Source organism: Ipomoea triloba, chromosome 7 (genome assembly GCF_003576645.1).
Source record: "Ipomoea triloba cultivar NCNSP0323 chromosome 7, ASM357664v1".
NCBI lineage: Eukaryota > Viridiplantae > Streptophyta > Magnoliopsida > Solanales > Convolvulaceae > Ipomoea > Ipomoea triloba.
In genome coordinates, this window is record NC_044922.1 from 24,139,777 (window position 1) to 24,161,984 (window position 22,208).

Genomic DNA, 22,208 nt, shown 5'->3' on the forward strand with positions numbered 1-22,208 from the left:
ATATATTTACCATTTGAAAGCATAATGGTTCGTGTAGAGCCTAACTCATATACATGAACTAGGAGGATAAATAAAGAGAATTTGTAACCCAATGTGGTAGCTCAAGTGGCAAGTGAGCTTTCTTGGTGGGGAGGAATTTTGGGAGAATCCGGGTTCAATTCCCACAAGTAACGATTCCCCCTAGGCCAGCTCCCGTTTACCAAAAAAAAAAAAGTATCATAAACACACATATACAATAAAATCCAAAAGGGAGAATACTCATTTTACAAAAACAATGATTTGAGGTTCCAATTCATACTCGAAGGTATCTATATAAATGATCACTATGCATAAACAAAGTCATAGATTATAGAATAAAATGCACAAGACAAAGTACCGATCATACCGTTCACCAGAAATTAGATAGAGACTCGAATTGTACGGTAACGTGTCGATTGTACGTATCAACAATATTGCAAAATAGAATGGAAGAGTAAAGAGAAAAATATAACACAAAATGTAGAACACAATAACATAAGATCTTTAAGATCAATTTCATTAAACCTTCATTATCAATTTATATTAATCCATACAACATTTCATATCCTTAACATAAGATAAAGAGTCTCAACTCTCAAGTTTAATGTAATAATGTCCATCAATCAAGAATTTATAACATTGTTCTCATACACCGCTTGGGAGTTGGGACCAACAAGGCAACAACATTGATTGCGCAATCCTCTTCACAACAAGGCTAGAAAAAAGCCGTTCATTTTTTATAAGTTTTTGTATTTTAAAATGTGAAAGCAACCCCACGGGGAAAAGTATAAATACAACTCCACACGGAAAGACAAATTTCAAAAATGGAAAGAAAACAGAACAGAAGCAAAATCAATACAGTGATCGTCCCCTCGAATCTCTTTCCTTGCATTCTGTAACGGTCATGGCGCCACCTCTCTCTCCGTCTTCATCGCTTTCCATATTTTCTCTCTAAAGTAACAGAAACAATGTTCTATTTCAGTCACCCAATAGACAAATACGCGAAATCCCTAGTCAGACACACGCAGTCTGATTTCTCTTCCTTTTCTGAGCGATCCGGATTCTGGAACCGATTCGACGCCGTTTTGCGAATGCCGGAAAACCTACTTAGCTTCAAAGGCTTGAGGGTTTGGGTCACCGCCACCTAGAGTAGATGTAAATGAGGATTTTCCGTCGAAGGTCGAGGATGTTCATCCTCTCTCTTCTTCTTGTCTCCTTATTCTTGCCTATCTTCTTCCTCTCTAACAGGCTTAAACACTTGCATTCCCCACGTGGTATTGTTCTTTTTTCTTTCTTTTCCTTGAATATAAAATTGTCAATTCCCATTTCACCTCATTCGGTTGATTATTTTGTTTGTTGATTTGTTGCAGAGAGGGGGGGATTTTACAGAGATTTATCCATCATTGTAAGAACTTGTATGCTCTTAATTTTCCTATTCATGATTTTCTTTATTTTAAATTCATGTTTTGTTTAGTAAGCCGAAATCATCCTTAGTTAAATTATGACATCTGCTTTTTTGTTTGCATTTTTTTTAATATCCATACTTGGAAACGATCAGCCCCAAGTTGTGAAATTTTAATCAGCTCCTTGCTCCCATTACTGGGAAATGGGGTGGGAAAAAAATAATTATTTTCCTTTTGTTATGTGCTTCCTTCTTCTTGCCAATGTTTTAAACTGTTGTACATGAGATCAAACGAATTTTGGTTTTCTTGTTCAGAAACATTGGAGTGAGGTTCAAATCCTCAGAACAATAGAGGAGGTAATCCAAATCTCTGAATATGTCTGCTTAAGATGTTTTTACTTGGGTTATTTTGCTTTGCTAAAAGTTGTGTGAAATGTCGGTGCAGGAAAAAGGAGAAGTTTTCAAAGAAACTCCCCCTGGTTTATACAAAGACGAAGTGTTTAGTTCCAGTGATTTTGAGGAGAGCAATAGATCAATTGAGTTTGGAAACGAAGATGATGCTAGCTTGGGAGAAAGTGATTTTTACTTTTCTTTTGTTGATATTATTTGTTTCTTTTATATTTCCGTTGCTCACTCCATTTTGAACTTGTTTGATTTCAGGAAACATGCATGATGATGTGGAGAAAGAGAAACAACATGGTCAGCTGGTGGAGGCATTAGCAACAGAGTCCAATAAAAAAGTATGATTTTTGTATTATTTAAATAATGCAAGTTCTAAGTACAATAAATATTTTATACCAGCATCTTGTGGTGATACTTTTTCCATTATATTGCTAGTCTGCTGAGCAAGATTGTCATTTTCTGGTATATGTTCCTTTCAGAACTTATGAAATTTCAGCTCCACTGCATTAACCTTCATCACAGTTTAAAGCATTGGTATATGCTGATTGCATCATTGAAATTTACACATTAGGGATTTTGATTCTTTTTACTTGTAATTGACTGATGATGATTAAGACTTTATCTGCTATTGCTCCCTAAAGAAAGTATTTTATTTTTCTTGTAAAAAGTAAAACTTGGAATCATTTGAAACCGTGTAACTCAAACTGGCAGAACTAGAACTAAGATGGGCTTTGGGTTTAGTGGTCGAAAATGTGATTACTATAGTTTGAAAAATATTTGCAGGACTGATTTGCATGATTGCCTGTGGTTGTGATATAAGTCAGGATAAAACCTGCATTTAGTTTAAAAATGTAAAGTCATTTCCGATGTTAGGGATAGCTCTTATTTTTCTTTTACTATTTTCTATCTCTTTCTGTGCAGTTCACTTTGTAACTACTGCTAGGTTACTCTTTTCTTTAGCTTTCATGACTCACACACTTAGCATTGACCTTACTGTCTGAATCTGAAGGATTTATTTGGTTTTATTTCAGAAACAGTCTGAGCCAAAAAATGGTCAACGCAATAGAAGTAGGTTTCGACCGCAAAGGTTAATAGAAGAGAAGGTGAAAGAGATGAAGGATCAGATAATTAGAGCAAGATCATATCTGAATTTTGTACCACCAGGTAGCAATTCTCATTTCGCGAAAGAGATGAAGCTGCGAATTAAAGAGCTGGAGAGAACTGTGGATAAAGTTACAAAGGGTTCTGAGTTGTCTCGGAGGTAATATGATCCTAGTCCTCCACTTCACACTTCTAAACACTCTACTCTAATATTTACTTTTGAAGAGGAAAGGGGATAAATGATAACAACTATAGGCAGCAGAATTGGATGGATTCTATTTGGTTTGTCACTTTGTCTTGGTTGTCTGTCTCATGTAAGGCTTAATTGTCCTCGTAATACATATTAGAGCCATAAACTAGTTTGCATTTTCAGGGATGTGCAGAGGATGAAAGCAATGAGGTCAACCTTATCAACAGCTCACCGAAGGTACCCTGACTGCACAGCAATGGTGAAAAAACTTCGTGCTATGACATATAATGCTGAAGAGCAGCTCCGATCACATAAGAGGCAAGCTGCATTTCTCACACAGCTAACTGGACGAATCACCCCTAAAGGCCTACACTGCCTGTCCATGCAGTTGACTGCTGAATATTTTGCCTGGCAACGTGAAGAGCGGGAACTCCCCAACCAACATAAGTTGCACAATCCAGATCTGTATCACTTTGCTGTCTTCTCTGATAATATTTTGGCATGTTCTGTGGTTGTCAACTCAACCATATCAGCAGCTGAGGTAAGTTTCCATTGTATATAGTTATATACACTTCTTCTCTGGGTTCATCTTCTGTTCTTGAGCTCTTAATTTCATTTTTCATTTCTTTTTCACTCTTGGTGTGGTGTTGGTGGATGTAAGGATATATTGTTTTCATATCTGATATGTTTTCATTCTACGTTTATTTTTTCAATAAAAGAGCTCACAATGTGCATGCATATAATTGTTGGAGAGTATTTCTTAATGTATATTGCAAAAAGGGTACAAATGTTTTCTGTGTTTTTATGCATGGATGCGCCATATGTTCAAGGATATTCAGAATTTTGTGTTAATACTTTCATGGAAAAACTCAATATTTGATTGTACAAATTAGTGGCATAACTTAAATTTTCCAAAGATCAGGTGTTTATCTATAAATTTTGTACTAAAGATGAATTTTTAGCTACTTGGCAGGATCCTGAGAGAATTGTCTTTCATATAGTGACAGATTCTCTTAACCTTCCTGCAATGTCAATGTGGTTTTTATTGAATACTCCTGGCAAAGCGACAATTCAGATCCAGAGCATAGATGGCTTTGAATGGTTGTCCACCAAACACAATGCCACTTTGCATAAGCAAGACTCTCTTGATCCAAAATATACTTCTGCATTGAATCACCTGCGGTTTTATCTGCCAGACGTGTTCCCTTTGCTCGACAAGATTTTGCTTCTTGACCACGATGTAGTTGTGCGAAGGGATCTGACAGCACTTTGGGGAACCAACATGAATGGTAAAGTGAATGCTGCTGTTGAGACATGTGAGCCAGGTGAACCTTCATTTCGTCGGATGAATATGTTGATAAACTTCACAGACCCGGTGATGGCAGAGAATTTTGATAACGGAACATGCACCTGGGCATTTGGAATGAATTTGTTTAATCTGCAAGAATGGAGGCGGCAAAATCTAACCGGTGTCTATCACAAGTACTTGGATCTGGTATGGATCTATAACTATAGCCAATTCAAATATATCTATAAATAATTATAATGCAAGTTTTTGTGTTTAGGATGATGCAAACACATGCAACAGCCAACATGATATTTAATTATAGAGAAAATTGCATTTTTGGTCCTTCAGTTATACCTGTGGTACAAACTTAGTCCCTGAGTTATATGCGTGACCATCTTTAACCCCTAAGTTATGCACGAAATGACGATTTTAGTCCCTCGGAGATTATTTCTACTACCAATTTGTAACTTAATAAAGTGACTCATTCGGTCATTCTAAGGACTAAAATCGTCACTCCATGCCTAACTTAGGAGTCAAAGATGGTCACACATATATCTCAAAGACTAAATTTGTACCACTACCATGGTGTGGTATAACTGGAGGACTAAAAATGGAATTTTCCCATGTTAATGCAGTAACTGCTTTAGTTGATAGCAATGTATTTGTAGATTATTAATAATGGTTTTTGCTTATGTGATGCAGGGAAGTAAGAAATCATTATTTAAAGGTGGTAGTTTGGCAATTGGGTGGATAACCTTCTACAAAAACACAGTGGGTGTAGACAGAAGATGGCATGTGAGTGGTTTAGGTTATGAGGAGTGTGATGTTAGGGTAGAGGATATTGAGGAGGCAGCAGTGATACATTATGATGGAATTATGAAGCCATGGCTGGATAGTGGGGTTGACAAGTATAAGTCTTATTGGAAGAAATATTTGAACACTGACAACCCATTTCTGCAGCACTGCAACATAAATAGTTAGTTAATTAGATAGATATGGAAGCTTATTTATTGTGTCCATTTCACTACTCATTTGTCGAACGTTTTGCGAATGGAGTTGCCAACTTGTTAGCTAGGCACTCTATTTTTAATGCAGATCGTAAGGAATGGTTCGAGGAACCTCCTATCTTCATTTGTAATGCTCTTTGCTGTGATCTTAATGAATGATTTCGCTGTTTGCTAAAAAAGAATAAAAATCGTTCACAATTTTTGCATGGAGAATAATATTATTATATTGTTTGTAGTAAAAAATGTATTGCTACAATTCCGTTTGTGGTAGGTGGTGTAGGACAACACAGGAAAAAACTGCAGCATTGGCGTCTACTGCGAGGGCGAAAGGGAAGCCCCTGGCTACAAGGGATGTGATGAATACGCTCCCACGTACGAGCTGAGGACAAGCTAGCTAGGACGACGGCGGTGATGTCCCCTGGGAAATGTTCCTTAACTCTTGCACAAGGCTCACACTTATCAAAGGATCTGATGTTAATTAAGTACGGCCTTACCTGCACGAGCTTAGCTCAATTTGTCAATGGTAATATTTAGAGAAATAGATCAAAGTTCAACATTTTGTCTTGTCTGCTGAGCTACTAAATTACAGTAATATATATTTTCCTAAATATTCTATCGGGTTGGAGTTGAGGATTCTAAAAATTAAGGGAAGCCTTAGGCCTTAGCTAGGATGCCTATAGGCTATAGGAATAGGATGGATATATATATATATAGAGGAAGGGTTCAGGTGTGGGTATAGTTTCCCATGCGGTTACGCACTTTAAACATTAAAATGACGCACCTTAAGTACTCAAACCGCGCACCTTAAGCTATTGAACACAAACCACACGCTTAAGTTTTTTAAATGGTGCACCTTCAATACACAAACTACGCACGTCAAACACACAAATAAAGCACTTTAAGAACACAAACCACGCACCTAAAGTTTTAAAATGGCTCATCTTATGGTTCAACACTGACATATCTTAAGCATACAAATCACGCACCTTAAGAAGGAAAACAGCGCAGCTTAAAAAGGAAAGCCACGCACCTAAAGCTTTAAGTTAACTCACCTTAAGTTTCAACACTGACGCACCTTAAACACACAAACCACGCACTTTAATAAGAAAAACCACGCACCTAAGCAACCGCACAGGAACCCATTATATATATATATATATATATATATATATATATATATATATATATATATATATATATCGGCATGTTTGGTAAATAATCGTTAGTTAATTGGTTTAGTAGGTTTGATTAGTTGATAGTATTGGTTGATTGTAAAAAGATGTTTGGTAAATTAACTGTTAGCTTATTATATGCCAAATGACTCCCTCAAAAAGCTAATCGGATTTTTGAATTTTAGCCTTTTAGAGCAATAAGTTGTTACAAAAAATTAATTAACCAAATACTTATATTGTGAATTGAAAGATGCGGAGTAATTTTTTTTCCTTTAATTTTTCATAGAAATTGAGGTACATAGTGAAAAGAGTATGACTATATTTGATAGAATTTATTTTGAAACTCAGGCCATCCTCAATACTATGAGGTTTTTGAGTAGATTTTACATGTGTGATTAGGAAAGAAAAAATGAGAGTGAAGGAAAAAAAATTTAAAAAAAAAATAAAAAATGGATTTACGCCTGTGTGGGCACGAGAGTTGCACTTCATGCACATGAGGCGCAATTCTCCCCTAGCAGTGGGCCCCACTTCCCACTATCTCCAAAAATCCACCCCTACATTTATTAAAAATTCATCCGTTAATTTTTACTATTCTAAAAACTCCACAGAACCCACTAATGTAGAAAGCCTTATAAGCTTATTTAAAGCTATAAATAATCATAAAAGTGAATTATGATTAGAAGATAGATGTAATTTTGTTCTCAAATTTAATTACATATATTTTTAATTTATTGTGAATTGAATTTGCAATAACATACATGATCTCATCCCATGCATGTGCCATGTATGACTGTATGTGGGTGCAGTTGCATATATAGTGAAATTACAATCGTCATGGTTCATACAATTGTGTGAGACGTATCTTTTAAGTAAAAGAAATGGTTGTCATTACCTTGAACTAATAATGTATCATGTTACAAATATATATATATATATATATATATATATATATATATATATATATATTGTCAAATGAACATGTAATAGAATTAAAATGATATTTTAGTGTCATTATAATGAACCTACTGTGAATATAAAATGAAATTGAAAACCAAAGCTCATACAAATATGTATATTGTCAAGTGAACATGTAATAGAAACATATTGTGTATATAAAATAAAACTAGATATCAGAGACATGAGTTGCAATTAAAATGATATTTCAATATTTCTATAATGAAATTGGTGTGAAAAATACAACTAAAAAACAAAGTTCATATAACCGTAACGAATTTCTTTTTCCAAAATTAAAATTAAACAACGTCGATCGTTTTACTTCATGGTCCACGCGGCTACATGGAACACGGTCTATAATAAAATTTGGCATGAAACTAAGAGCCATACCTTTGAATTTGGAACTTGGAAGCTAACTTATCATCAAGATGCAGAAAGTAGCATACATATATCCATTACCACATTCAATGGGTAGAAGTGGCACTCAAACTGAAATAGATCCTCAGCAAGGAAAAAACATATACACTGCAAAATTATGGTTAAATGAATCTAATCTACTCAAATAAGAGAGCAGCTAAACAGGTGGGTCTGTCATGAAGTTCACATGCATGCTATCACTTTGATCACGAAGACCTTCCATTCTAGAGTCCAATATAGCAAGTTGAGATTTCACCCATGGCGGATTGTTCCAGCCTTCTACCCATAATGATTCACTGGTGGCTTTGTGCTTGAAGTCTGGGTAATTCGGGCTCCTCTGGAAACAGATATACATCAATCACTACATATTTCGGATAATTAAAGACATGTTGAAGAATAGATTATTACACAATCAGCATTTTCATCCATGACCATATGTCATTTCTGATGGCATGTTTTAGTTCCTACCAACATAAAGGACAATGGGCACACAACATTGTTATAATATTGGGCCAATGTTACTCAACTAGGCTATAATGCACCAGGGACACCACCAAAGTGGACCGAACAAGAATCTAAAATTGGGCCAGGGCTATAATGCATATGGGCCAAATCACACTAAAAGAATGAATCTATTAGCTAGTCTAATCCATGACCTTATAAACTCATATATTCTTTCTTATTTTTTCAGCGTGGGACTCTTAACAAACATTATATGGTATAACTGCGTATTTTACAGTCTAGAACAAGTAGTGCTGGTACGGGTATCAGTTCTCCAAGGATAAAAGGTTGGAAATTTCAAAAATAAATCATAAACACTGTTACACTACAGGCACACAATCAAGTATATTTGCATGTTGATACAGAGAGATGTAAACCACAATAGCAGTGGTAATTGGTAATAACAGGTTTTTAGCACTTAGTTCAAGAAACAACATAAGCCATGTAAGCTACTTATTGATGCACTTCCTTGATTGAAACCATTTTAATATTTTAACTAATATGGTAAAAGCACTACCTTGCTTTTCCTATTGTCCCACCATTCCATAGGGTTAGCAAAGAAGGCTTGCCATAGCTCCTCAACGGATCCTGTACTATTTGCTGCATAATTCTTTGGCTTTGTGCCTGCAAGGGCATGTAAAGAAATTGCATTAGCTTTACAACTACTAATTATAGTAGATGCCTCATGCCTAATCTAGAAATGGACACAAATTGAGTAAATAACTAGTTATTGCCTTGTGCCATGGAATTAGATTCCCCATCATACAATGTCACGGGTGAAGAAAAGTTCCTTTCAACGAAATTTAAGTTCTGAACAATCACCTGTCAAAGATGAAAACACCATTACAATCAAGTTATGTGGCGTAAGTCCTTGAAAATAGAAATGTGAAAAAGGAAAAAGCAACCTTATAGTAAGTCTGCTGTTTTCCATCATCGCCTTCAATAGTATCTGAGACCAAGCGACCTGATACATATATTTGGGAACCTTTCTCCACATGTTGGAAAGCAACATGAGCCAATTCATCCCAAAAACTCAAATTGATCCTGAAAGTTACAGATTAAACATTTAATAGTTAACCACACAGCACGCATCCTTTTTATTTGGAAGGAGGGAGAATAAGTTCAACCTAAGAGTTAAACTTCAGCTAAAGTATGGGAATAAATATACAGAGGAAGGTCTGTTAGTTTAGAGCATCTGAAGCAGCATGGCAACTAAAACACAAGATTCTTCTACATGCCAAAAGTATTTAGTCAAACAAATAACAATTTAGCCAATTAGGACTCCGATGGAGAAAGATGGGCCAAGGTTGAAGACTCTTAGTTCAGATATATATTTGAAACAAACACACAGGACCCCCTTGCAATATGTTTGTCCAAGTCAAACAGATAAAACCATTTTTGTTCATTCAGCATACATAGCTCCGTGACCTGGCTCTGATGCCACTAGTTAGGATCAACTGATCAAGTGTTTACCACTACGCCAAAAGCTATAGATAACTTTATTTCCTTATACCGCCACATTTTCTAGAGGCATGTGCTGAACTTGATCCTTGATGTCTCCGTCTAACAATCCCCCTAGCCACCTGGTACTAGACTTGACCGTTCCGCCCAACAAACTGCTAAACAACAAAGGAGATGATTGGAGTGTTGGACCGTGGAGGAATAAACCATTGAGTGGAAAGGGATCTAAAAGCATTCATGTTCTATTTCCACGCAAAATATAGCTTAACAATGATGAAATTCCATTTACCTAATATATAGCTATTTCAGGTATCTAACCACTGAAGACTTGTGATTCAAAGAACATACTTGAAATCCAAAAGTACTAGAGAAATTTTAAAGAAAATTGCTACAATTGCCAGCTCCTGGAGGCTTTTATCAAGATAATAAATATGTCTCCTGCCTTGTTTATCCTATGAATGAAGATTAAATGGAGTTGCCATTAGATTTCCTTAGAAACATCCAATCTTTTACTCAATAAGGCATTAAATAGCATTCCACTCTACTCAAATTACCGAATAAACTAAAATAAATTTGAGGATTAAAAAAAAAAAAAGAGTAAAAATAGCCGGATAAACTACCAGCATGTTTCGTTTTGAGACTTCTTGACGGCAAGGCGGGACCAAGCTAAGACCTTCCCGGAGGGAAGGTGCTTGATTTGGACGGGCTTCGCAACGACGCCAATGAGTTGCACAGAATTGCAAAGCTCCTTCTTCCATTGAATCTCCATGGGGCGCGGGTACTGTGCGGCCCCAAACCGGTCGTACTCGTAAACAACGCCATTGGGGTTGCTGCTGTTACTGTAATCGTTTGAGTAGCTAATTGGGCCGCTGGAGACGAATCCTCGGTTTTTATTGAATGAAGAAGACGAAGAAAGGCTAAGAGATAAGGGTTGAAAATTGATGGAGAGAGAAGGGGTATGGGAATTTCTTAAAGGGGCGTTGGGAGTGAGTGTAAAGGGCTTTGACAGAAACACTGTTTTCTCAAACACCATTATCGCTCGCTCTTTGTAAAGGTTATCTGGTGAAGGACACCGGCGCTCTTCGGTTTGCTGCCTCGTAGTGATAAATGCTAAATATCTTTCTGCGAGAAACGACACTTTTTTAACACAAAACGACACTTTTTAAAGATAGGAGAATAAACCCAAAAAAAAAAAAAGAGGAGAAAAATATCATTTTTAATCCCTCAACTGTAATACATATAGTATCAATTTTAGTCTTTTGATTATTAAAATTTTCATATTAAGTGCACAATTATTCAGTTTTAATCACATTTAATCATTGACTATTAACATTTTCAAATGAGGTGTATGACTATTCAATTTTAGTTATGTTATATACAAAAATAAATTTGATTCAAATATCAAATGTAAACATCCTTTTTGGTTCGTTGGCTTAGGGTCCTAACCTCCAAGTTGGATACAAAAATAAATTTGATTCCCACTAGCTAGAATATTTATTTAAACCAAATATATCTAAAATCACTCGAAATTAAACCAAATATATTTAAAATCACTCGAAATTAAACTTATCTTAATTTTATAACGTTAATCTAAAAAAAATTGAAAAAATAAATAAGTGCAGTAAACAGTTTTCTTAGTAAATATGCCCCAAGTGTTTGCCAGATAACCCAAATATTTTAGATGTCATGTTTGGTTGGTTTTGCGAATGCATAAGTGCTTGTTTCCTTTAATTTGCAGGTCTTATGCCATGGTTATCCTTGAGAATTTGCTTCATATATATCAAAACCAACATGTAAAGAAGTATTGTTTAAAAAAAAAAACATGTAAAGAAGTATTATTGTTCTTAATTTTGAAAACCGGATATTGTTGATGATCAATGGGTTTTATTTGCAGGTTTGGCAAGACAGTTGTTTGCTCTTAGGATTACGTTGGCTTTATTATATTGTACTTGTGCTGGTAGGTATAGGTTCTTTTGTGTGTACACTGCATGGCAATGGCAACAATATATGCCCAGGAGGCTAAGTTGAAGTTCCCTGGGCGTCAAAACATCATTATATTGTCAACAGGAAGGAAGTGCGTGGTATGTAATCTCCAACAAATTATTACATCGATGATCAGGATTCGGTTCGAACCTAACCAGATACTGTAGCAATCATACCGAAATAGTATGCACGGTTCTAATTACGATTCATAATCGAAAAAATAAAATAAAATAATTGTTGAATCGTGAACCGGAACTGAACCACAGTCAGTGAAAATGATCAAACACTTATTTTGATAAACTGGTACAGTTCGGTTCCAATTTCGATTTTGAACCACCAATCAAAACTTATTTATTTATTTATTTATTTATTTATTTTTATAATTTTATTTTTTATTTAAAAATAGTCTAAATTCAACAATTATTTTATTTTATTTTTTTCCGTTTTGAATCGTAACTGTAACCGTGCATACTATTTAGGTTCAATTGCTATAGTGTTCGATTAGCTTTGTATCGAACCGTGATCTTCCATACATATTAGTAATATAATTAGTTGGAGAATAAAAATAAAAAATGTCAATTTAATATTATAAGGAGAAAAACTGCCACTTTTTAAATAACTGAGAGAAAATAACTGTCACTTTAATAACTTAGGGGAGAAAAGTGCTATATGCACATAACATAGGGAAAAAAGTGTCATTTTCCTTAATTATAAATACATCCTTTTATATGTTTTATATGTATTTTTTTATTTTATTAAATATTTATATATATATATATATATATATTTAGTATTATTATTAAATATAAATTATACCATTTTACTTTTTGTATCCTCACCAATCAATTTAAGAAACTGCATGAGAGCTTCAGAACCCCAACGTAACTATCAAATACCATTTTTTTTTTTTTTTGTGAGAGTCATTTTTATGAGAATTGGTCTTTTGAATTTTCAATTTCTTCCTTCTTTGTCCATTTTCATCACAGAGTCAGATGAAAAACAAAGCTCCTCTTCATCTATCTTTACCTTTTTCATCAAAGTCAGAATCATTTTTGTCCTTGTCTAGTCGGCTTTTAGCTTTACGAACAGTATCTGCATCAAATCCTTCATTTTCCTTGATAATCAAGGAGGACTGCCATTTGCATGTCCAACGTTTATCACTCGCCAAAGCTCACTCATCTGGGTGGGTAAGCTTTAACACATTTCCGGTGGTCGCTCTCCACAATCCTTGCACGCGAAGCGCCCGTCCTCGGCGAGTTGGCGATCACCTCTTGATGAGACCGGAATGCAACAATTAAATGATCCATTAAAAGTCTCGAGTGGCCCGGTAACAAGATCTAAGTCAAGGAAGATTCAAGAGGCTTTTAACACTTTTGTGCAAACAGATTGGAGTCCAACATCTTTTTGTGAAGAAGAAGATCAATCTGGAAAAATAATTCTATTTAATTGTCTTCACATAAAAACTTTTGAAGACAATTCAGACTTCAGTATCAGATCAAATTTCCCGGTGTGAAATTATTTGCAAGGTGTATTTTTTTTAGGTGGGAAACTACTTTGCAAGAATTGTATTTTTTATTTTTGGGTGGAAATTACTTTTGCAAAATGTTGTATTTTTAATTTTGGGTGGGAAATTATTTTGTATTTTAATTTTGGGTGAGGAATTATTTTGTATTTTTAATTTTGGGTGGGAATTACTTTTACAAAGTTGTAATTTTTTATTTTGGGTGGGATTAGTGACCTAGAATATTTAATACCTTATTTTCCCCTATAAATACCCCATAAACCCAATGGTTTGAGACACACCTTGTAAGAATTCAATTTGAGTGAAATTTCTCTCTTTTCTTTGCATGAGAAGTGCATTGAAGTTTAGGTTGTTTGTGAGAAGCATTCAATCTTGGTAGGCTAGTGAGAAGCTAGTTTATCCCCTTATCTTGTTCTTTATATTCACACACATATCCAAAAACCCAAAAAGAATACTATTACTCATATTATATAGCTAATTTTATTTTTGTATCTTAATTCTAGTGCTAGATTCCTAATACTCTAATTCTTAGCCTTGCTTAATAATCTAAGGGTTGAGAGTATTATTTGTTAGTTTGGTGAGACATTTGTAGAGTTGGGATCTCAAAATCCAAGAGTCTACAAGGTAAGATCCTCTTTTGGACACGAAAGGTTTTTGAGTGATTCCTTGAGTGAGCACTTATTGCGGGAAGCAATCTGTGTACGCATCACCTCTTTCGTCTTATTCTCCTCGTCGTCCTTGTCCTTCCTCTTCGGCATGCCTCTGCAAGAGAGAAATTAAGATACCCAGACTCAGAAACTGAATATTCACTCACCAATGGTTGGTTTCCTGGAAAATAGAGTCAGCACCAAAAAATGCTTCTATTCGCAGCAAAAAAAAAAAAAAAAAAAGGACAAGAATCTAGACTCAAGAATGTATCCTTTAACAGTAAAGCTATGTCATTGTGAAGTTCCTAGAAAACAAGTTTTTTTTTTTTTTTCCTTTTCCAATAAAACATACATATAAGTAGATTATGTTTAGGATTTTTCCATATGGTCCTCCGGCTACGTGTCATTTGGACCCTTCACCTGCTTAGAAGTGGATTCGAATCACGGACACATTCAGTCCTTTGCTCTAACCAGTTGAGCTACGGGTGGAAGCAAGCTAGCCCCCTATGTTGGTTGGGGGAAGAGTTTCATTTCCATCGCGAAAAATGAGTTTTTAACTATGCATGATTGTTGTAAGATAATGTCAAGCAGGAAGGAGTGTTATAAATATTATTATAATATGAACATTATGAGTAGATTTTATAACAATTGTAACGGTCACATTTATATCTAGGTTTAGAAAATAGTGTCAAATTGTCCTCTTAAATTTAATTAATAATATAATTAAATCATCTAACAAAAATAAATAAATAAATAAATAAAAACCTTCTATTCTTCTAACAAAACCTCCAAACTATAACATAATTATGCAATTAAGTCATTTTATTATCTATTCAATAGGTTACTACTAATGTAACGATAACTAGGTTAACATGTGTAGTCCTGATACTTAAGTGGATTTTATCATTTTAATTATACAACTTTTATTTTTTATTTGTAAAATTTTAAATTTCTTTTGTAAAATAGTACAACTTTTGTTGTGAAAATAATATTTAAAAAAGATCAGGTTGTCGACAACCACGTACTTATCCATTGGCAAAAAACACGTGGCAAGAGAGATAGTCATGGTTGCATATAGTGGCGGATTCAGAAATTATTTTCAGTGGGGGTGAAACACATAGTTGAAAATATTGTTAGGCGCTCTTCCTACGCTTAGGCGGCAATTAATCAATGAGTATGCATTTTTTTTATTTTATTTTTTATTTTTTTAAAAAAAATTATTTAAAATTTTTTAATTTTTTAAGAAATAATTATAAATTATTTGATACTTTAATAGTTAATACTAAAATATTAAAAATTGCAACCCTAGATGGAATTTTTGCAACACTGGTGAAACATTAAAACAAAAGAAATAGTCATAAATATTGTTGGATATACACATCATAACTTTATAAAAATATTCATAACAAAATATGAAACAAGATTAATTTGATAAAATAATTCAAATAGAAAACACATTATAAATTACACATCTCATTATTAATTTTTAAAAAATATATATATAAAACATTAAAGAATCTATTGAGATAAAAAGCCTTTAAGCGTTTTGAAGGGGATTCGAACCCTTGACATTTCGTAGCAAAACAAATCTCATACCAATTCATCTAATTAACCAATTGTTTATGTTCTAAAATCTGTACTATATATACTATATACATACAAAGACTATATATGGGGTGGAGGTGGGGGTGGGGTGAGTGGAGGCAGCTGCCCCCATGATGGATCCGCCATTGGTTGCATAGATTTGGACTTTAAATCTCTTTTGATGTCTAGATCTAAAATTGAAGGCAATCGTAGGCCGTTGCCACTTTTGTAACTTTGAGATGAAGATGACTACAATTGCCTTCATTCACTGAGACGAAGGTAGAAGTTACATTTCGCTTTCATTTACTTGCCACAATTAGAATATTGTCAATTTATCTTTAACAGAAAAGGGTTAACATGTAATTTTATCATTCAAATATTTTATTTCAACATGTCATTTCTCTACTATCTCATAAACTCATTTAATTGAATGATAAAATTACATGTTAGCTCTCTTTATTAAATAGCAATGTTGTAAAAATCGCACTTAGGCGTCGATTAATCGGCACCTAGGCGCTTGGCGGTAGGCGGCCGGTGAGCTATTTTTCGTGTTTTTTTTAAATTGATTATTTTGCTTAAATTGATGTCATTTTTAGTGAAATAATCATAAATATATTGTTCAAATTGGTCGCAAACTCAAAAAAAGTAATTAAATAAAATTCGAAATAAGGTACTCTAATATTAATACTTTGTGAGTTGTGACTTTGTGTTGTGTTTTTATTTTTAGGTTTCCACCTACTAAAAAATACTATTATTTTTATTTTATTATAAATATTTTAATATTTTAAATAAAATAATAAAAAATATATAATTATACAATTCTACTTATTTTCCAGAACACGAACCAAACACCCAAATACAGTTTTTCAGAATATATCCAAACACAGAAAATGACGCATTTTCTAGAAGTCATTTTCCTGCGTTCCAAACACACCCTAATGCTTTCGTGTGTATTACTGTCTCCCGTGTGATTATATAGAACCATTTGCATAGGGAATCTCATCTGAACTAACAAGGAATGAGTTCATAAACTCATTTGCATCAGATATATTTGTTTCACTCAGAGACTGGATGTCATTTGTAACAGCATAGGAAAATCCTAACCCCTCCATCTCTGTTTGTGGCAGAGAAAAGATATCGAAATGTTCTTCTGAAGGCTCATAAAGGTATGCCAATGCTTCTTCCAGATCATGATCATGCACAATGTCCACATACTTTTCTGCATTATTAGCATTAATGCGATCCGATTGATCATCTTCACCGGGCGACTTGACAACAATAGGAGAAGAAACATTTGGCTCAACCCCATTGCTGTTTCGACTTTCACCATTTTCATTCTTCTTAAAGAGACGACAAAGCACAAACGGAGTCTCACCAGTAGCCCTATACTCATGAATAACCCAATTACTCCTTTTTCCGTTAGGGCCTCGCCCTTCATAGTACACCAACGTCTTCTTCATCCCAATCTTTACGCGCTTTTTACTGAGTATATTCCTATCTTTCCCAGTTGCCTTCCAGTACCCTTGCTCTGTAGCTCGGTTCATCCTCTGCCCATTTTGGTACTTCCGCTCTATAGGGCAGAAGAAGAACCACTCATTGTCATATGATTTAATGATAGACAAATCAGGTAGGTCCCAGGGCTCCAGTTTACAGATGTCAATTTCGCGGATCATACTGACTTCTGCCTTTGAGCCGTTGATTTTCAGCTTCAGATAGTGATTGATGAGCTCCTCGTCCGTCGGATGGAACCTGAACCCCACCGGCAGCGAGCTCGGCGGCGGCAACACCGTGGTGGTCGATCTTTCTAACGGCACCATCAAGACTAGACGTTGACTGGCGGCGATAAAACGCTTTCCAAAATCTTATTTGCTACCTCCTAAAAGTGTTAGGAGCATTCTAGCTTAAGTTTCTCGTGATGAAAGGAATTTGATCTAATTTATTGATGAGCACTCAATAATTAGACCCACCGAACAGAAATAAGGAAAGAACACAAGTTTTTGTAGGGAATAGACTAGAATAACTTAATCCCAAAAATTTGAGCGATCAAGCGGAAGAAGAAGGAGAGTGGAATGAAACGCAAATAATTTGGTTTCTTCTTTCTTTCTTCACTGCCGAAGGAAGAGAAGAAGCAAATTTGCCAAATTAATTCACTTCATTTTTTTTCGTTTGCTAGCTCCTTCTTTCTTTCTTTCTTTCTTTCTGATGTTTCTCTTTCTCTCTTTCTTTCTTTCTACTACCTTTCTAACATAACCCATATATATATATAATAGGTTCTGGTCAGAAAGAGAGAAAAGGAACAAGACAAAAAAAAATAAAAAAATTTTTGAATCGTCATGAAATAGTGAGAGACAAAGCATGTCCAATTCCATCAACTTTCATCCCAAACCCCAAAAATAGTACGAGTAATAATAATAACAACAATAATAATAATATATCCCATCAAATCAACTTTCATCCCAAATCCCAAATGCTTTGTCTCTCACTATTCCATGACGATTAGAGAAAAGAAGGATTCAACATCTATAGAGGTAACGTACAAGGCCAAGCTAACTTGACTTTTAGATGTCATGTTTGCTGGGTTTTGCGAATGCATAAGTGCTTGTTTCCTTTTGCAGGTCTTAGCTTATGCATGCCATGGTTATCCTTGAGAATTTGCTTCATATATATGAAAACCAACGTGTAAAGAAGTATTATATATATATATTGTTCTTAATTTATAAAACCGGATATTGTTAATGATGAATGGCTTTTGCAGGCCGGTTTGGCAAGACAGTTGTTTGCTCTTAGGATTACGCTGCAAGCTAAGGATGCCAATGGCAACAAAATATATATATATATATATATATATATATATATATATATGTGCCCATCTAGGAGGCTAAATTGAAGTTCCTGCTGGGCGTCAAAAGATGATAATCAACAGGAAGTGGTATGTAATCTCCAAGGAGAAGGCAAATTAAACAGAAAGTATATGAGTATTTATGAAATTTACAGAACTTATTGTAAAACTTTATATAAATAGTTTGTATATTTAGATAGAGGGAAAAAGTCTATAAAAAAGTTAAAAATTTTGAGATTGGATTGCCCGATTTTAACTATTTATATTTATAAGAAAAAAATGTATAAAAATTATAATTTTACAGAGTCTAAAAAATGAAAATAAACAAAAATGAAATAAATAAAATAGTTTTTCTCAAAATGGTCTCTCAACTATTTCTCAATGTTTATTAGGCTAACGATAATTGAATCATGTGTTCCATCCAACTAAAAGCCTAAGCTGGTAGTTGAACTGCACATTTATGTTTAGATATTATATATGCTCAACAACGATAGGTAAATGGACGAAAATGCCATTCATTTTAACACTGATTTGACGGAATATATAACAGAGGACCAAATTGGGTGAGTTTTTGAAAGTCGATAGACCATATTTGATGCAATTGAAAGTCGAAATGCAAAATTGAGAATGTGTAATAGTTGAGGGACCATTTTGAGAAAAAACTCTAATATAATACGGAGTATATTATATTATTGATTGATTATTAATGTTGTGATTTAATTTCTACTGAGGTTTTATTGTAGAACACTGCTAAATTGTGCTATCGTGGTTTAGTTTCTCTAGTTGAACTTTTATCTTTTAATTAGCATTAAGTTCATCCCTATTGAGTTCATTTGCAGGGGTTTAACAAAGTTCAGTCAACCTGTGAATAGAGCTGTCAATACGGACTGGCCTGTAATTTTGTGAACTATAAGAAATTAAACCTGCATTCAACCTGATGGTGTCAATGCAGGTTTGTTCTTCCATATTCCAACATTTCAAACATGACCGATTTTGAGTTTCTGGTTTCATGCTTTCAGTTCTTGGCCTTGTTTGGTAAATAGTTGTTGGTTGATTAGGTTGGCTGATTGGGTTAAAAGGTATGATTAATTGATAATATTGGCTGATTGTAGAAAGTTGTTTGATAGATTAGCTGTTAGTTGATAGCTGTTTGGTATAATTTTTTTTACTCAAAAAGCTTATGAACCAAACAATTTATAGTGGTCAAATAAATCAAAATTGACTGATAGGCTGATTATTTACCAAACAGGGCCCTTAACTTCTCACCAGTATTTTCACATGCTATGGACCTAGGGACATTTGTCGGCAAATTATGCTATGGACCCGGGTCCACCTTGCAAGGTGGACCCGGGTCTATGTTCACAAATTTAAAATTCTACATTTATAATTTTAGAACTCTAAATTCACAATTTTAGATTTCAATATACAAAATTACATTACTTAATATTCACAATTTTGAACTTTATATTCACAATTTTGTTATATATATTCAAAAATTGTGTTATAGTGTTGAACATAGAGTTTTAATACTGTTGAACATATAGTTATGAAATTGTGAACGTAGAGCTATGAAACTGTGAACATGGAGTTATGAAACTGTGAACATGGAGTTAAGAAATTGTGAACATGGAGTTATGAAATTATGAACATAGACACGGGTCCATGGAAAAACAACTGTAGAATATTTGAGCACTTTAAAAATAATATTTGAATATATTTTGCATTATTGACTACGTAATATGTATTTGAATATTTTGATTTAGTGTTAAAAATTTAAAATATGTATTTGAATAATTGAATATTTTAATATCAATTTTAATGATTTTTAATATTTATTAGTACTCTGTAATATTGTTAGAATGTTGAATAAGACAGCTATGCCTAGTGTTAGAATAAGACAATTATGCCTAGTGTTTGTAGAGTAGGTAGCTCAAATAACTTTCAGCTGAAAGTCATTATTTCAGCTGAAAGTCATTTGTTTTTTTGAAACTACTGAAAGTCATTTGTTCAGCAGTACTTTTCATGCCTATATATATATATATATATATTTTTGAGAATTGCCTATATATATTATGTAATCTGAAGTATTCAATATAATGGGCTTGTTTGGTTATCAGCGTTTAGCAGTTAGCGGTAGCGGATTGTGTTAGCGGTTATCAAATAGCGAATTGTATTAACGATTTGTAAAATAATGTTTGGTAAAATTAGTTGTTTAGATTAACGGTTAACATGTAAAATCACCAAAAAGATATACATAAATAATATATATATATATATATATATATATAAACAATAATAATAATAATATTTTACAATTTTTTTTTTAAAAAGGTGGAGCCGAACAGTGGCTCCCCTTTTGTGATTTTGTTTCCCCACTTATCCCACATCGGTGGGATAAGTGGGGAATGGAACCTTAAGGCTCCTATAAAAGGAGTCTCAAGGCTCCAACTCTTTAAACAGTTTGCCCACCGCGCGGTGGACAAACTGTAAGTTGAATTTTTTTTTTAAATATATTATATATTAAGGGCTGTAATCTTTCCCCAAAGCGCTATTTGGAAATGTTGCATATTGCAGTATTTTCAAAATTGGCGGTTTGGAGCAAGTCGCTGCTCTAAACCGCCATTAACCAAACGATTTTTTTAGTTGGTCAAAACGTTGAAATGGCGGATCCGCCATTAACCAAACATGTCCAATGTAGAAATATTGTTCCAACAAATGTATTTATTAATATGCTACTAAAAAAAAATAGTAATCAATTTGCAATGGAGCTTGCAACAAGATTATTGTTGGTATTGCAATAAGATCGCAATGATATTTGCAATAACCATATTACCATTGCAAACTAAATTACACATTTGCAACTACCATATTACCATTGCAAACTAAATTACAACGACATTTTGCAACAGATTTAACTAAATTATTTGTTGCAACAATTGCAAAGAAATTTGCTACGCATTAAATTCTATTGCTATATTTGCAACGGAATTAGTCGGGAGAAGCTCGTGCGAATATTGCGATGGAACTTGCAACAGATTAAAAGATCCATTGCAATATTTGCAACGGAGTCGGCAAGCTAAGACAAACTTGTTGCAAATATTGCAATGGAATAGCAAATTGTTTTACCAACGGAATGCATTCCGTTGCAAAACGTGATTTATCTACAACGGAATTTGGGCACTTTGCAACAGAATTCTGTCCGTTGCAACTGAGACTTTTTCTTGTAGTGTCTTAATATTTTAAGTTTAGCTACCCGAACCCGAACCTAGCCTGATTTGAACTACCCGAATTCAAAATAATATATCTATACGTCGTTTCACGCTTCGGGTATAAAATTCCCAATTCGAAAATTTTAGGTACCTGACGTTATGGTCAGGTCAAACCCAACCCATGCCTACACCTAGTGACAAATGCATTTTCATTATGGTTTCTTGGAGTATATGGAGAGCCAGGAACAAGAAGCTCTGGGATAATATGAACAAGCAATTGCGTTGCATTGTTGAAGGGGCGAGATCCCTCCTCAAATGAAAAGAAGCGAAAAGAGGAAGGGTGAATTCAAACTAGGGATGGAAGTGTGCCCCGTCCCCGTCGGAGATCCTCGTGAAACGGAGACGGGGATGGAAAAAATTTTGGAAATCGGGGATGAAAAATTTTTCAATTTCCCGTCGGGGACGGGGACGAGGACGGGGATACCCCTCCCCGCCCGTCCCTGAATAATTA

At 34.3% G+C, this 22,208-nt stretch overlaps 3 protein-coding genes across 3 annotated transcripts; 1 reads left to right on the forward strand and 2 right to left on the reverse strand.

Moving 5' to 3' along the window:
- The first annotated feature begins 858 nt into the window (after positions 1-858).
- On the forward strand, positions 859-5,618 carry LOC116025036 (probable galacturonosyltransferase 6). The gene is made up of 9 exons (XM_031266092.1): positions 859-1,292; positions 1,389-1,423; positions 1,736-1,777; positions 1,866-1,995; positions 2,081-2,160; positions 2,854-3,083; positions 3,297-3,654; positions 4,087-4,608; positions 5,104-5,618. Exons 1-9 carry the CDS (start codon positions 1,178-1,180, stop codon positions 5,380-5,382), a joined length of 1,791 nt encoding a protein of 596 aa, XP_031121952.1. The 5' UTR covers positions 859-1,177; the 3' UTR covers positions 5,383-5,618.
- A 2,281-nt stretch (positions 5,619-7,899) lies between these two features.
- Positions 7,900-11,006, reverse strand: LOC116026180 (protein OSB1, mitochondrial-like). Its single transcript, XM_031267648.1, has 5 exons — positions 10,534-11,006; positions 9,358-9,496; positions 9,187-9,274; positions 8,970-9,076; positions 7,900-8,288 (listed from the first exon to the last, which is right to left on the reverse strand). Exons 1-5 carry the CDS (start codon positions 10,944-10,946, stop codon positions 8,109-8,111), a joined length of 927 nt encoding a protein of 308 aa, XP_031123508.1. The 5' UTR covers positions 10,947-11,006; the 3' UTR covers positions 7,900-8,108.
- Positions 11,007-16,620: 5,614 nt separating this feature from the next.
- On the reverse strand, positions 16,621-17,466 carry LOC116024373 (NAC domain-containing protein 91-like). Its single transcript, XM_031265266.1, has one exon. The coding sequence runs from the start codon at positions 17,464-17,466 to the stop codon at positions 16,621-16,623; it is 846 nt and encodes a 281-aa protein (XP_031121126.1).
- Positions 17,467-22,208: the final 4,742 nt, after the last annotated feature.